Below are 16,870 nucleotides of genomic sequence, written 5' to 3' on the forward strand. Positions count from 1 at the left end.
TACGAGCTGAGTGGCAGCGACACACGGACAGGTTCCAACCTTCTTTGTTTAGAGAGAGTCAATATTTACTCCAGGTACATTGAAGTTGATTCATATCAAATTTTTATGCGTGCCTATGGTTTTTTGTTTTTTTAGTTTTTTAACGAGCGCGAATGTCAACAAATTTTTATTAAGAGTTCCAAAGGGAAATTGTTTTTAATTTTTTTTAGGTTGTGAAATGCGATGATCAGAACTGCTGCAGCCCACGCCGGAATGATCTGCATATGATTCTTCACGACCGTTTTCTGCCACCTCCATATCCTATCACTTAGGTTGATTGACGTTTGATAATTCCGGACTTTAAAGAACGTGACGGAAAGTCATTTGCTCCATTTCTAATACGCCTACCGATTCAACCGCTGAATGCCTTATGATCTCTATTGCCCAAGTATATGTACGTGATGATTTAGAGAAAAGATGCTGCAGTACACGCGGTATTTACTTCGCATCTATCACAAGAGCTGCAGAGCACAGGCGAGCAGCTCACATTGCACCAGCTAAGCAAGCGCGTATGTACCGCAAAGTGCGACCCTCACGGATTGTCGCAAGACGAGCTAATGAGTTACTGTGCGCAAGCGTCAACGGCTTAAAGTGGCTAGATCAGAATGAAGTTGAAGGAGCAGGAATTAGAGTAGATATTCTTTTTTTAATCGCAGTAGTTACGATTTAAGTCTTCTACTCGTATTGTAAAATTTTTATTACACTTATAACTCTCAGCAATATTGATTACTAGTCTTAACTAGTCGTAAATAAAAGCACGAAGCAATTTTTTTTTTCTTTTTACAATAACAATCTAACGCGTTTACATAAGAAACCCACATTTTGAAAAATCTCACGTGAGATTGGGGGATGGGGGAGGGGGTTGAATGAAATCTCACGACATCTCATCAGGGGGGGAGGGAGGTACAGAAAATTAAAAAAAAAAAACACTTCACGTAATTTATGGACGCCCCTTACAAATACAATTTTGTTCAAGATGGAAGATTCGCCCTAAATAAATTCGTTCCGTTATCAAAAAAAAGTGTTTGTAAAGTCTCAAAACGATGGGAAAACAAAATCTTATTTGCTTATTTAGTTTTTGATTTTTTTATGTCCGACGCCATTTCCTAGTGGATCTGAAACACTAGTCAGCAATTACCTAAATCATTACAGTTTCCTCCACAATATCTACTATATGTATGTATGTATGTATGCATGTATGTATGTATGTATGCATCTATATTGCATTACTTGTTTTTTTTCTCAAACACTATAATACAATAGCGAATGTTGATCATTTAAGTTGCCTAAATCGAATACAAATATGCTCATTTGTTGTTTTTTTTAATCTGTTTTCTATTCGGCACTTTATTTAATTAACTCACATAACCGTTGTAAATCTCACTATTCAATCTGTGTACGCGCGCCGTGTTTATTTGATTAGTTGAATGGAAATCACGTTTTCGTTGTACTTTCGATTTCAGCGAAGAAAAAAAGAAAAATAGTAAAATGGGTGTTGGTAGGATGCGGATAATGACGAGGACATTCCGCAACAGTAGAGATCATTTTCGTTAAAAACTTGAGTTTATTTCTATTAGTGTTAAAATGTTTATATTCAACATATTTTGATTAAATACACATTTTTTACCTCATAGCCCGACGAATGGTTGGACAATTTGTTGCAGCGCCGTGGGTTGCTAATTAATTTCAATTCAAATTTGATTTGAGTGCGTTAATCAATTGATAGTAATTTACACTTGTGCGGTTGGCTGGCGTTGGCCAAACAAAAAATAAAATAAAATAAAATAAAATAAAAATAAAAAATTTAAGACAAAATAACCTTGATTAAACGAGTTAAGATTGCATAAGCTTTAAAGTTTTTTTGCAGTGTGATCTGCATACAACCAAATTTGATTCGTGGATGAATTAATTCTTATTTCATCACTTGTTTTCTTTTCGGAAAAAGCCTTTTCGTTAATTCAGTTAGATGATATGAAAGTATACATTAGGACACCCAAAAACAAAAATTAAGTTTTTTCTTGTTCTTAAATTTGTTCTTTGGTCTCAAAAATGCGAGACCTATTCAAACGTGCCTCCAATGTTGGAAATTACCACTTTTCCGCGCTTGGGATATGTTTATACATAGATTAGATTATATTTGTGGGGGTTGGACAAGTCAAAGTACTCAGTCAGAAGACCATTGTACTACACCCTGATAGATTTCAGTAGAAAGAATAGAGAGATAGGCAAGATAAAATGTGGGTGGTAAGAAGGAAAAATTAGTTTGACGTCACTCTTCCACAAATCTCTTGGATTCATTAATGAATCTTAAGAGATCCAGAAGAGGAAGAGTATGAACTTTATCCATACTCAGTATATCGCAACCCAATATCCTAAGTCTGATTCTGGAAAACGCCGGACAGCTACAGGGAAAATGCTCTGCAGTGTCGTCGTCCTCAGGACAGGATGTCCACGACCCCTTGTCAGCCATATGCCGACCACAGGCGTTGTGCCCTGTGATTACACCCACCAGTACGCTCAGGTCCTTTTTGTTGAGTTTTAAGAGAAAGGTCGCTATTTTCCTGTTTGGTTCTTTTGCAAAGCACTCGACTACTTCTGTAGACCTCATGATGTCGTCAATCCATAGTGGAATTGAAGCGGAATTGACACCTATAAAGGGTAGGATACTTGCAGAGCCTTCATTAGCCGGTGTATCAGCTCGTTCCCTGTAATTCTACAATGTCAAGGCACCCAAATAAGAATAACTTTGTTGTGTTTGGTAACACTGTTCAGTTTTGTCTCACATTCACCGACTTCATAGAGTAGCGGGGGTTAGGAAGCGCTTGCAGTGCAGCTTGACTGTAACTACAAATTCCAATACTGCTACCCCGCCACCTTTTCTCAATTAGCCAGTATGCCACGTTCAATATGGCATAGACTTCCCTAAGAATACCGTGGCTATCTGTTCTGTAGCATAGGAGTACTTAGTGTCTTCGTCTAAGTGCCATCCAGATCCGCTTCCATCACTGGTTTTGGATCTGTCGGTGTAGGAAGTGTGCTTATATTGCGTTACTAGGTTCTCTGAACTTAACTATAGATCTCTATCTGGGATCAAAACATCATACTTCCTACCAAAGCATGTTTATGCATACATCTTAAAAGGCTATATTTAAGACTTTGTGTTTTCAAAATTGGGTGCCGTTTTGTCCGCTAGGCTTTTATTGAAATCAATTTAAGAAGGGAGGTTTTTTGCTCGGTTGTTATGTTGGCGAAGAAATTGGCAAGTCTTTGGATCTGTACATTATTGTCGAAAACTCCAAGCATCCGTATGGAGTGAAGACTTTGGAGTAATGTCATCATTGGCTTATGGTGGAGGTTCTCAGCAAAAAGTCAAAAATCAAGGAAATTAACAATATCTGGTGAGTGGCTTACTTTCTTGGGATGATAAATATCACTAGGCATGAATCAGTGAGCTTTGTTGTGAAAAACAGGTGGAGGGGCAGATCTTTATGTGTATGCAGCAACAGCAAACCTGCGCTCATGGCCTTAGACAGCTCTCCAACCACTTGAGCTCTGTAAATCCAGGCTGAACTATGTCGGCAGACATAATATCCTCATGCTAACATGGGTCATGAGATATGTGGGTATCGCGGGTAACGAGAGCTCTGACTCTTTAGCTATAATGGACTCTGAGAGCAAGTCCCTTCTCCTGCCATCAAAGCCACGGTTAGCAAACGGGTTACTTCAACCCACAAGCGAGCTTGGCAGGCTAAGAGAGGCTGATGTTACCTTTAATGAGACAAAATTTATGTTACCTTTCATGCCCGACCGAGTGTCGTAGTTTTTACTGCTACTAAGCAGAGGAGAGTGTAGGCAGCTGGTTGGACTGATTACGGGTTACTTTCTATGGGCAAAGCACATAGAAAAGGTGGGCATCTCATACATTACACTGTACCCAGCATGTGGAGAGGAGGATGAGACGGTGGACCACCTCTGTACGTTTTTCTCGGCCTTGGCTTTTATCAGGTTTAAGGCCTTTTGCACTGATGTGTTAAGAAGCGATCACCTTGGCTCCTTGGCTCTACAAGATTTACTCAGATTTCTTCTGAGGTTGGGTAGATGTAAAGAAAATAAAAAAGGGAATTCGAGTGCAGTACAATGGACTTAGTGTTGTGTAAGTACTGTATTTGCTAGTTGTCCTGACAAAAAAAAACACAAAAAAGCCAGGCATGAGAACGGACCTTTAAACAAATTTACTATATATGCTGTCACCCAACTTCAAACCAATTTTTGCCTTACAACCCTCCCTACACATACTAAATTCACGACCCGACTGAGTGGATTAAAACACGATTAGAGGTTTGGTGCTGGTAGCCATTCGGAAAGTCTAGGTATTGCTTTCTATACTCGATTGCCTGATCACGGGAGCGACTTTTTCACTTATTTCTAAGTTGATATGATTCTGTACCATGAAATGTAAGTTTTTAATGGCAGCTATGGTATCTTAAATTCCTGAAAAACCTGTTGTGTTTACTCAACGCCATCTGGCTTTATATTCTCATCAGGAATATTCCAGGTATCCTCTTGTAATCATGAAACTACTAATCAATGCAAAGTTTTTTGCAATTGCAGAGCATACAGGCATGCTGACATACCTACCTAGTTGACGTCATGTGCGGGAGGAGAAAAAAATACAACACATTCGTTGCTACTACTTGGCACTATTTAGGCTAAGAGCTTAAGGCTCGGTAGATTTTTCTTTAAGGGACCTAATGATTTAAGTTTAAGTAGAAATCGGCTTTAAGGGATAGGGGTAATAGTAAACCCGCGACACTTGTGTTTGTGACATACCCTTAAAAACTGATGGTATGCCGATGGTCCAGAAACAAATCATGTGACACAGTTAGACCTTTCGCAGGTCCATTGTGATACCACTGGAGCTTATCCTTACTCTACGTGTTCCTTTTCAAACCATTCGGTAGCCTTAATAAACGAGCAGAGCTTCGTTACTTTTAGATGGGCTATGCCCGCTACATCGGTTAGAAATGCTGTGTCAAGAGTGCGCAGCCTTCTCATAGCTAAGCTTTCACACTCACATAAAATGTGTCTGACTGTTTCCTATTCTTCTGTATTAAGACAGCTTCTACAGAAATCGAAGGACGGGAGTCCTAACCTTCTAGCGTGGCTGCCTATTAAACAATGACCAGTTAATACACCTATCATTTTTCTTATAACTCCTCTGTTAAATCTTAGCAAGATCTACGGTCGACCGCTGTTTCAGTTCGGCCATGTCTGTCTACTTAGTTCGCATGTTGTGACGTTTTGCCAGCTTGTATTTACCTTTTTGATGGTTTTCCTGTCTATAAGTAATTTACAAGTGGCTATAGGCATGGGTATCAGCGCCTCATCCGGTTCGAGATCGAGCGTTGTACCGGTTCGTGCAAGTTCATCCGCCTTGCAGTTTCCTGCAATGTTCCTGTGGCCTGGCACCCAGATAAGGTGCACCTTGTAGCACTTAGATACGTCATTTAGTTGTTTAAAACATTCTAGAACTGTTTTTGACGAGTGCGTTTTTTATTCAAGTGCTTTTATTGCCGCTTGACTGTCCGAGTAAATGAAGACTTCATTTGTGGATAATACTCTCGTTTTTATTTCTTTAAGACCCTCTTTTATGGCAGTGATTTTCGCCTGAAATGCACTGCAATGATCAGGTAAGCGAAATGATTGGCATACTCCGAGTTTGTCGGAGTAGACCCCTCCACCTACTTTGTTGTCCAGTTTTGAGCCATCTGTTTAAATGTTTAAATCATCTTTCATAACAATAAGCCCGTTATCCCATTCCTCTTTGGAAGGAAATACTGTGTCAAAGAATTTATTTAAATTGATGTCCTTGGTCTTACAGAAATCCGTTGGGCCAGGAATGCAGGGGAATTTTTCTAAAATTGGGCACCTCTTTGGTTCTTTCTGAGTAGGCCGATTTATCTTAGTCTGAGAGTTGCTTTGGCAGCTGTTTGCTTACCGAATTGCTCTATTGGTAAAATATTAAGCATAATATTTAGTGCATCTGTGGGTGAGGTCCTAAGGGCCCCGCAAATGCAAAGACTGGCCATTCTTTGTACATGTACCATGGTTCTTTTATCGTATAATTTTTCTAAAGCCGGACACCATACTAATATGCCGTATGATCTGACAATTGCCGACAAGACCGATTGGTCTGACAATTGCTGTGTAAAGCCAATATACGATAGATGGGAAGAAACCCCAACTTAGTCCTATCAGCTGTTTACAAGAGTATAGTGCTATTGTCGCCTTTTTTACTCTATCTTCGACATTTGCCTTCCAAGTTAGTTTTCGGTCTAGTATTAGACCGAAGAAGCGGGCCTCATCACTAAATGACAGTGCTTAAACATACATTCTACATTTAATGGGAAGATTTGCTATTTAACAAAAACCAAAAACCACTGCAGCCGTTTGTGCGCGTTTTATTTTGAAAGTCAACTCATCAATCTAATTAATTCAGGCGCTTTATAACCTGAATATAAATATTAATTATTCTCTCATTTTGGAAATTTGGGATTACGCGCTCGTAAAGTCAGCGTATACTCATACACATGTAATTATATGTGCTATTTATGTAAGTACATTAGGACGGGTCAATTTGTTCTTAAAAAATTTAATCGATTTTGTTGCGGCGACTGAAGTATTTTACTGACAATTTTGAACAAACAAAAGCCTAGAAGCATAGCTCGAAAGTGGATTTTGACTCCCCTGATTTTTAATTTTAGTTATTAATACCCAATAAATGTTTTTTTAATAAAGGGTTTTCCAATATCCGGTGTTATCTATCACTATCGAGAGATGCTTAACTATTTTTAATGGCTAGAATTATATGGTATTGATCTGGATAACGTTAATTTTCAACAAGACGGCGCTACGTGCCACACAAGCAACGAAACTATTGAGAACTGGAGCTTTCGGTTTCTAATCAATATAATTCACTATATTTTTCACTACTATTGCACTGTGTGGCAAAAATAATTCTTTGAATGTACTTTTTCTCAGACTTAGTTAGTCGAAAACACTGCATACTCCGAATTTTTCATTGAACCTCAAAATCTGGACTCGAGTGGAAAAAATAGTTTTTCACAGATTGACGCATACACTAACGGGAATTAAAAGATTTGAACGTCCACTGAAGCTTGGGGTAGTTGTTTTCCTTGTTTCTCTATCGTGAGTGGGATATAACGGGTTAAGCTGCTCCACAAAAATGTGTGCCATTAAATTCTACAAAAAGTCTCTTAGTACACCAAAGATAAGGTTTTAGCTCAAACGCCGCAAATAAGTGAAAACCGAAAATGTTTTTGAAGGTTAATTTCGTTAGAGACAAAAAAATTCCATTTATTAAGAAGTTAGCGGGTTAATATGCTTCACAAAAATGTTGCCTGCTTTTTTTTACATGCATTTATCTGAAATTTAAGGTTCACATAGTTTTTTAGTCCAATGTTAGAAAGTTGTAGTTTTGTGTGTTGTACAGTGTAATTACACTATTCGAAACAGAGTTCAAAATACCTTTACAATGGTTCTTGTCTTCTACATTTTTATGAACTGCGCAAATCTGGGGCAAACCGAAAAGAAGGGGGCCAGGGTCCTCAATAGGCACCATATTTGGATCAATGTGAAACTGTCAAACTGCTGGTTCTAACTCTCCCTAGCGGAGGGTTTTAAGGAAAATAAACATCAAAAATTAATTTCTCGTACCTAGAAACTACATATTTAGATTTTCTTCCAAAAAAATGTAACAAAATAGGAAAAAAGTGATTAAGGATTAATAACTACATGGTGGGTCATATAGCGTTTGCTTTTTGAACCACCTATTTTTTTGAGAATGGTAACACAAATGACATGTCAAATGTGTTCATAATTTACTTAAAGGTTTGAATTTACGAAATGGGACGCTATACGATTGAACAAAATTGGGTAATATTGAAAACCTATTTCCAAAGTGGTGAGTCTTCTTCTTCTTCCGCGGTTATAGTAAATGGCGAGCGTTACCGTGACGTGCTCAACGAGTTTTTGTTTCCAAAAATTGAAGAGGATGACATGGACGACATTTGGTTTCAACAGGACGGTGCAACTTGTCATACTTACACTCGAACTTTTGGCTACCGTTTTTGAATTCCGATATCGATTGGCCGCCTCGGAGCTGTGATTTAAGCCCGTTGGACTATTTTTTGTGGGGAGCCGTTAAGGAGAAATGCTATGAACGATATTATTCATAAATGACAATGTTCAATCTTCAAAATAAAAAAAAAGTTTGAAAAAATATTGATTAGTTTTTTTTTTATAGCCGATTCAAAAAGCAAATTTTACATGGCCCACCCTATAAAATTAAAAATAAGCAGACTAGAAATCCATTATAAGTCTATGCTGCCATGACCTTTCTTATTCACAATTGTAAGTAGAATACTTAAGTCACCGAAACAAAGTAGAGAAAAAATATGACCCGCCCTAATGTATATGCATGCTATAGTGTTTTCACCTTTATACATGTGCACACACATACTAGCAAATATTGTTTCCGCCATAACAAGCGTAGCTAATGAGCCGTCCAACAGTACGCACACCATTGGCAAACAAACGGGGGTGTTGCTGTGGCGAAATTGTATTGTTTGCGTTCACTGGCAAACCAACTCATAACGCCAACTCACAGCTATTCTTTGCGATAAATCTATTCTGAAATGTGATTTCTCGTTTACACTACTTAATTCGATTAATGGCTTTTCGCTTATTTTTATTCCAAAATACTTGCAAATATCTATTCTGGATGAGTTTTTTTTACCCTTTTTATTCTTTGTATAAACTTTTGTGTATTATTGCAATAATTTTTTAATAGTTAGTTGCTCTTCAACCGCTCTAAATTAGCATTATACTATTTGACTGTAATGCCCAAATACTCAGTATGGAAGATAATTTATGGGATACGTATTTGTAGTTGCCAAAATAAGCTTTAAATAAAAAATATAAAATTCGCATATAAAATTAGAGCTCTGCATTTCCATGAGGAGACTTGTATATGACTATGTATGTATATACATATGTATGTATACTTGAATGTGCACTTGTCTGAGAATCAATTTATCAAGCATTTTTAATGTGAAAAATGTCTGCATTCAGAACAGGAACCAACCACCTTACAAAACAAGAAAAAAGTCAATTCAAGTTATATATAGTAATAAAGAATAAAAAAAAAAAACGGTTTAAAGACAGGTAGTTCGGTAAATGGCTATAAAAAAATAAATAAAAGAACGCGAATATCTTACCGACAGATAAACCGGCTTTAGCGATAACGACCAACTTAAGCGTTTGGGTAGCAAATATTTATTATATAATATTTAGATAAAGCTAAGCAGCAATGGCGGTGTATAAAATTAACACTTAAGGAACTACTGTTTGCCTTTTTGTTACTAGCAGCCTCAGACCGCTGTGGCTAGGTCGCCTAACTTTATTGATGACATTGAGCGTGAAGTGAACACTGTCAGGCATAATTTGTATGGTTCCGACATGTGGGGCACCTTAACTCCTCATATATCGGGGCAATACATACAAAAGCTTTTTTAATAAACCTCATAGTTTTCTTGGAAATATGATTGAGGAAATGTTATGAGGGCTGCCAAGATATCCGCAGTGAAACAAAGGTAGATAATCCAATGTTTCCTGCGCTTCCAACTGCAAAAATTAAAATTCCGGTAAGAACAGTATTTACTTTTGGGCTACTCTTCGAGGAGCACTAATTGCTTACATTGCGATTGGGCAACCGCACAACGCCCATCATCATCATCACTTGACGCTACAGCTTTGTGCGTGCTTTGGCCTGCTTCACAAAATGTCTCCATTTGACTCGACCCTTGGCTGATTCCTTCCAGTTGCTGACCTTGAGTTTCCTCATATCGTCTTCTATTTCGTCAATCCATCTTGCTTTCGTTGCTAATATTTTAGCGTCAATTATTTTTCGTTAAGATATCGTGAGATCCATTCTCATGACCATCTTAGTCTTTGAGCTTTGAGGAACCGTACAACCTTTTCTATTCTGATTCCAGTTTATAGTTCCATCTAATACGCCATTCACCGTTTTCTTTGACTACACCGAAGATTTGCCTGAAATTTTTTATCTCAAGTACTTAGAGTTTGTTTTTGTCTTTTTCATTAAGTGTGCACGACTCCGATCCGTAGCAAAAAGATGGTCGAACTACATATTTATACAGCGTAATTTTGCAAGGTCTGTTCGGCAGCTTTGATTTAAAAAAGATTGATAAGTTAGTAGAATGCTCTATATGCTGCCGGTATTCTCTCGTTTATTGTGATGCTCATTGCATTGTTGGGGCTTAGTTTAAACCCAAAATACGTAAAAGTTTTCACCGCTTCAAATTCATATGTCGTGATTTTTATTATGCCAGGTACCATCTCAGTTTTTCTGGAGATTAAAATATAGTTCATACTACAACAAAATCAATATAACTCAATATAACAAAGTTTAAAAAATTTTTAACTTTTATTTGGGAATTTTTTGGATTTTGTCAAAAATCAACGCAAGTGTTGGGCCACCTAAAACTTGAATGAGCTATAAAACTGCATATACGAGTACAGAATTTTTTTAAAGATTCTGTCAAAAAAATTTGAAAATTTGATAAATGCTTTCAAGTTTCGTACAAAGTTTGAAACTTTGAGTTGAATGGGTTTTACCATATTTAAACTCCTAGAGTGTACCCTGCACTGGTATATAGAAACAAAGTGGTCTGTACCAATGGATAGTTTTCCCAACATCTCGTAAGCGGAGATGTATGTCATCTGTCTATGTGCAGAGACCAAATTAACTAGAAAACTCCGGAATGAAGTGCTGTTTTGAGCGACAATGAGGCGGCACTCAAGGCGTTGTCATCCTTCGAAGTTAAGTCCTCATTAGGCCTTGAATGCATCGAGACTCTGAACTTGCTAGGAAAGCACAATCGCAATCAGCTCATATGGGTACCAGGACACAGCAGTGGTACAACTGGAAACGAAGTAGCGGATGCATAGGCTAGAGAGGCTGCAGCCTCGTTATTAATAGAGCCGAGCTCTTCTTTGCTGCGGGACAACAGCATTCCTTGAGAAAAATGAAAAGCTAAGACCAAAAGACGTGAGCTGGTACCAAATTATGGGGATACGCCAGGCTAAGTCCTTACTGGGGGGTATAATTAAAGGAGGTTGAGACAACTCATAGCTCTCCCTAAGGACAAACTGAGAATACGCACGGGCATTTTCAAAGGTCACTGCAGTTTGCTTAGTCATCTGTACAGGATTGGGATATGGTCCACTGACGCCTGTCGTTTCTGCGAGCAGTCTCCGGAGACTGCAGCATCTCGAATGTGATGCTATAGCGCGAAGGAGTATGAGATATCTTGGCCGGCTGCGGTCGGAAGAAAGTCACGTACTCGTACGCTCAGCCCGACCCCGTCCTATCTTAGGTTTATTAAGGGAATTGGGTTTGAATGAGGTACTGTTATGAGTGGAGAGCACAAAAAACCAAAAGGTCGAAGTGCAAACCTGGTTTTCATTTATTTAATGTACTTTAAGTGAAAAATATTGGAAAAGAGTTATTGTTAAATGACAGAAGCCACTAATATAATTCCAGCCGTTGAGTCTGACAAACAAAGGCTAACAAGAGGAAGTAATGCAAACTACTAAATAAGTTTCTTAATATGAAAAGGATACTGAACAACACTTTCTTAAAATTCTGCCCATATGTTATTATTATTATTATTCTTAAATGTATTGAAATTAATTATTTTAGGAGTATCAGAAAATTATTATTACTTTTAATTATTTAATATTTATAAATAACTGCATATCATAAATGGTTTTTTAAATACTCAATAAATCTTTTCCAACTATTCATTTAATTAACTAAAAACAATAATTACTTACAAATTTTAACAAATTTTACTTTCGCGCGCTACTCTCTGCTCTGTCTGCTCACAACCTCTCTTAGCCAAATCTGAAATGTTAACTAATGTAAATATGTATGTATGTACTTACCTAAGCTGCTAATCAACACCACATCAAATAATAAGTCAGCGCAATTAAATATAACTGCGTATGAAATTAAAAATCGTAGGCGCATGCAATAATATAAAATCGATATAACTGGGGAAATGAAAAATAAAATACATTTAGAAAATAATTCCAATCACCAGCCATCAATCAAATTTTATGCGCTTTTGCTTATTCATACGCGGGATATATCTTTCACTCTGGAAGATAAACAATAGCAAAAAAATCATCATTGTAATTAAGCCATAGAGGAAATGATATCCAAATATTAGTAAACACCGGAAATGGAAAAAGTTAAATTAGAAAAAATTAATATCTATGTATAGTATATGCATCTATCATAACACCTCACCGCCTCATTTGCAATTCAGTAATACGCTAATGAAAACCTTGCGCGCTCGGGAACACTCTTACTATGATTAAGCGATTTTTAATAACAACTTCGAGCTGTTCACCCACTCACTCAGTCACCTAATTCACTCACCAATAAACAAATGAAACAATCAAGTTGTACTCACCGAACCACTAACTAAAAACGCTACTACCAAATAATATGCAAACATGAAAAAAACTCTCCAAACATTTTTTGAAAATGCTACAGACTGAAGGAACTCAAAGTGCAAATTCATTTTCTAAATTTCAGCCTGCAACAACTTTGAGCCACACAGCCCACCAAACGGCAATTCAATCGCTTCAGCCACTATAATTTGATACTGGAATGAGATATTGAATAATTAAATGACTTAGTACGTGCAGCTGAATTCAACGACAAAAAACAGAAAACATCATTTAAATTCATGTAATCTCATTGAAAAAAAAGTGCGATAGGCAAAAAACCATTCCTTGTCTACGAATATCCGCTGATGAGTGAGAGTGAACGAAAAAACAAATAGGCCACACCAGTACGTACTCGCATAAAGAAAAAGTGGCGACAAATTACGAGTGGGCCAAGTAAAAACGAAAATAAAATCGCAAAAGGTAGGAAACGGATGCGGTGGCCTCAAAAGCCTCAAAAGCGCGCAGCTGAAAGTGTAAACGAAAAAATCGAAAACTCTGCCACACAATCTTGCCAATACATACATACATATGTACACTTTCGCGTGCAGTGTAGAGCGTGCGGGGCTCCTATGATTGCGGCCCAGTAAAATTCACATTTAGTACCTTCCGCTCAACCGCATCGAGTTGGCAGATCGCGTGCGTCGCAATCATTTCGTGCGCTCTTTTCCTATCGATAATTACGACTACTTGTGCGAAGTAGTGTAGTTTGTTGTGCGCTTGTGCGAATGCGCACTGCCAAATAAATCGCACCAATAATAAAGATAGCAATAATAACAGCAACCACAACCACAACAACAACGATAATAATAAGAAATTAAAAAATATAATGGCTGTACAAAATCAAAACTTGCCACAAAAATCTGCAACAAATCTAACGAAAAAAGCGACAACAACTTCGAACGCCACACAGCCGTTGGCGAAACCACGAACGAAATTCGGCCAAGCCGCAGCAAACGTTGCCACAGAATTGGGACACCACACACAAATATCGAGTGGTGGTGGTGGTGGTGGTGTTGGTGTTACTGGGCAGGCAACAACATCGACGATGCCAGCGGGAGCAGGGACAGTGGCGGGAACAGCCCCAAATGGTGGTCCACGCGTGTCATTTAATCGGGATGTGCATGTGAAACGAATCGGTTAGTAGGCATAAATACTTTGATAAATATTTTAGTTTTAGATAAAGCATTGAACAAAATCATTTTCAAATGAGTGAAGAAATCAGTGTTACCAACTTAGGAGAACCTGTTTAAACATGCGATTAATTGGTGGGACATTTTTGGTAGGTAATTTTTAGAGAGAGAATTTTTCTAGTTGTTTGTAAACTTGAAACAGCTGATTGACAGGTTCAAAATATTGCCGTTCAGGCTCTGTTATTATAGTAAATTGCGGTGGAAAATAGATGTGCCTTTAACATTCATACGCAGGGCCGTGGAGAGAGTATTCGGGCCCCGGGGGAAACTTGAGATGCGGGCCCCTTCAAATTTTTTTTATTTATCAAAATGCGTATTATGTTATAGTGATATAACATTTAAACATTGAAAAACTCATTGATAAAATTTTTGATAGAATTAATTATGAAATATTGATTAAAATGAGTTTTAGAAAATCTGAAATAAAAAACTCAGCTGGAAAAAGTTAAAATTTTTTATTCATTTTGTGAGCCTTACAAATATTTGAAAATGGCTGCCACGATGCTTAGAATTTTGCTTTTCTTGCTTTAGCTGAGGCAAAAGCTCTTATAATATCATCGAGGTCGAGTTTTCTTTGCTGACTCAGATTCCAAATACAAAGTTGCCAATCCTGTTACTCGACTCTGAGTTGAACAAGAACGATGGTAGTCTTTGATCCTTGATAAAGCGCTGAACGATCTTTCGGCGCCGGCAACCGATACTGGCAGGGTGCAGAATATTCGCAAAGCAACGCAGATGTTCGGGAACAGAGTATCCAAGTTTTTAGCTGTGATGGCATTCAACAAGTCGAACGGAGGCATACAACATTCCGAATTTCCAGTAAAATTCGCCTTGTACACACTCTTAAAGTGACACATTGATTGAGATTTCTTCCGACACATCAGAAGGGTATTTTTTAGCAAAATTAAGAGCTGCTGAGAAAGAGTCTGTGACGGAACTCTGGTAGAAGTATTATTTACTATATTTTTTCAAGCAGGAAATTTCTTGGAATTACCCTCGAGTCCGGGCCCCTCTGAAAACTCCGGGCCCGGGGGAAAAAGTACCCCATACCCCCCGAGCATCCGACTTCTCAAAAAATCAGCTCTTCCTGTGCAGAGAAGTTTTTTCAATTCTATTCTCAATGATGTTTTAAAAATTTTTCAAATCACTATACTCACCATTGGTTTACTTGAACAAGATTTTAATAATTTATTCTATTTTTTAATAATTTATTGTATTTCCACCTATTCTCTAGCGCTAAATAAATATTTAATTAGTTGTTGAGAAAATGAAATCGAATTTATGTCGATACGTTTATCCTCCTGCTGCATTATCCTGATTTTAAGAGTACTTAATAAAAAAAGATTCCAAAGGTTTTTTTCATGCAATAACAATACCTCTGTAAACATTCCAAACCATTGAGTTAATTAAACGTAGTTTGTTCATCAAATCTGACCTGCATATACACACATATATATAAGCATGGATATATGTATGCGTTAGTAATATAGGTAGAGCATTTATAACATCAAAACATTCGCCAAAAATAATTTCCTTAGTGACTTGATAATGTAAATTTTTCGTGTGACAGCTGAATATTTTACTGCACTCACTTACCTCCAACCAATTTTGTACCTTGAAATGCTTCAGTATGCGATAAATTTCTCTCAGATGACAATGAAATATATACGTGTTTATGTGCGAACTACTATTACCAAAAGCAATCAGAACACTTTTTTAGTGCACATGTACACATTTCTCTCTCAAAAAAGCTGAATGTTGATATGGCTAACATTACTAATTGTCAAATCTAAATTCAGATCGAAAATTTTGGCCTGAAAAGTAAGTTAGTAATCACAATTAGGAGCTCATTAAAAAATTTTCGAACCCCATATATGCATGTAGGTTATATGTAAGTACAATATTTTTAAATGCATGTATGTATGTATATTAAAACAGGGTATTTGAACTTCGAGTTTCTTTTTTTATATTCGCGTATGCATTTGAAATGAGAATTTTATCGTAATGAATTATAAATATCCACGCTGAATAAGAAGATTATTTTGAAAAAATTTTAATGCCATTTAGGCGGAATTGGGGCTCTATTTTTAGCGCCAAAAATTATATTTCATAGCTTCTGGTTTAATCACATAAATCCAGAGATGTGCCCACAAAAAACATTCCAAAGGCGCCTAAACGGCCAATCTCGCTAGACGAATTGCTGCAGAATATCGAAGAGTTATTCTTATTTGAAATTTCCCTTTTATTTAGCTGATTGCTTCGTTTGGGCGTGAGAAATGCTACACTGTTTTGCGGAAAGCACTTCTTCAATTTTCAGAGCACTTTTTCAACAATTTGAATTGTTCCAACTTTTTTCTCACATTATTTCGACGACTAAATAAACATTTGCATGCAAGTGGTCCCAACTGGTTCTGTTTAATCTTCAATTCCTGGAAAATAGAATAAATGCTCACATGCTGGTGCTACTCGACGTTTTAAGTGACTTTATCAGCATCCAGGATTGGCCTATCTGAATCGTTGGAACCAGCGCTTTGCTTTCGCATTCGTTACTGTATTTGATACTGGACCTATAAACAGTACACATTTTTTGGCCTGCTCCTCTTATTGCAAATGTATCTCTTTTCTTATCTTTACTTCAAATATGAAACTGTCACAGAACTTTTTTTGAAGCATAATGTCACCCTCAGATCATGAGTTATGACTCGTTAAAAGCTTCTAGCTGAAAAATAACTAACGGACACCTGATAAATAAAGCTTTTAACATTACTCGATGTTACAATCCGTTGACAGTACACGCATTTCCAGCTGAATTTGAATATCTTTTGTTTCCTGACTCAATTTTTACTCCGGATTCTGTTGGACAATTATAACGAAGGGCCAATATTTACGATCGAACGACGATTTCACGTAGTGGATTTCAATGATTTATACGGTTGTTGAGCGAATTAATTTCTTTATTTAATTGAATGCTAACATCCTGACTGACTAGATTTACAGGGTAAAATATCAAACACTTA

At 37.2% G+C, this 16,870-nt stretch overlaps 1 protein-coding gene across 1 annotated transcript in view; it reads left to right on the top strand.

Annotated features, from left to right (window-relative positions):
* The first annotated feature begins 12,749 nt into the window (after positions 1-12,749).
* LOC129243419 (uncharacterized) overlaps positions 12,750-16,870 on the top strand; it is a 122,654-nt gene continuing 118,533 nt past the window's right edge. Inside the window, exon 1 of the mRNA XM_054880397.1 lies at positions 12,750-13,799. Coding sequence (XP_054736372.1) covers positions 13,490-13,799 — 310 coding nt within the window. The 5' untranslated portion in view covers positions 12,750-13,489. The remainder of the gene's footprint in view (positions 13,800-16,870) is intronic.

The sequence above is a fragment of the Anastrepha obliqua genome, chromosome 4 (genome assembly GCF_027943255.1).
Source record: "Anastrepha obliqua isolate idAnaObli1 chromosome 4, idAnaObli1_1.0, whole genome shotgun sequence".
Lineage (NCBI taxonomy): Eukaryota > Metazoa > Arthropoda > Insecta > Diptera > Tephritidae > Anastrepha > Anastrepha obliqua.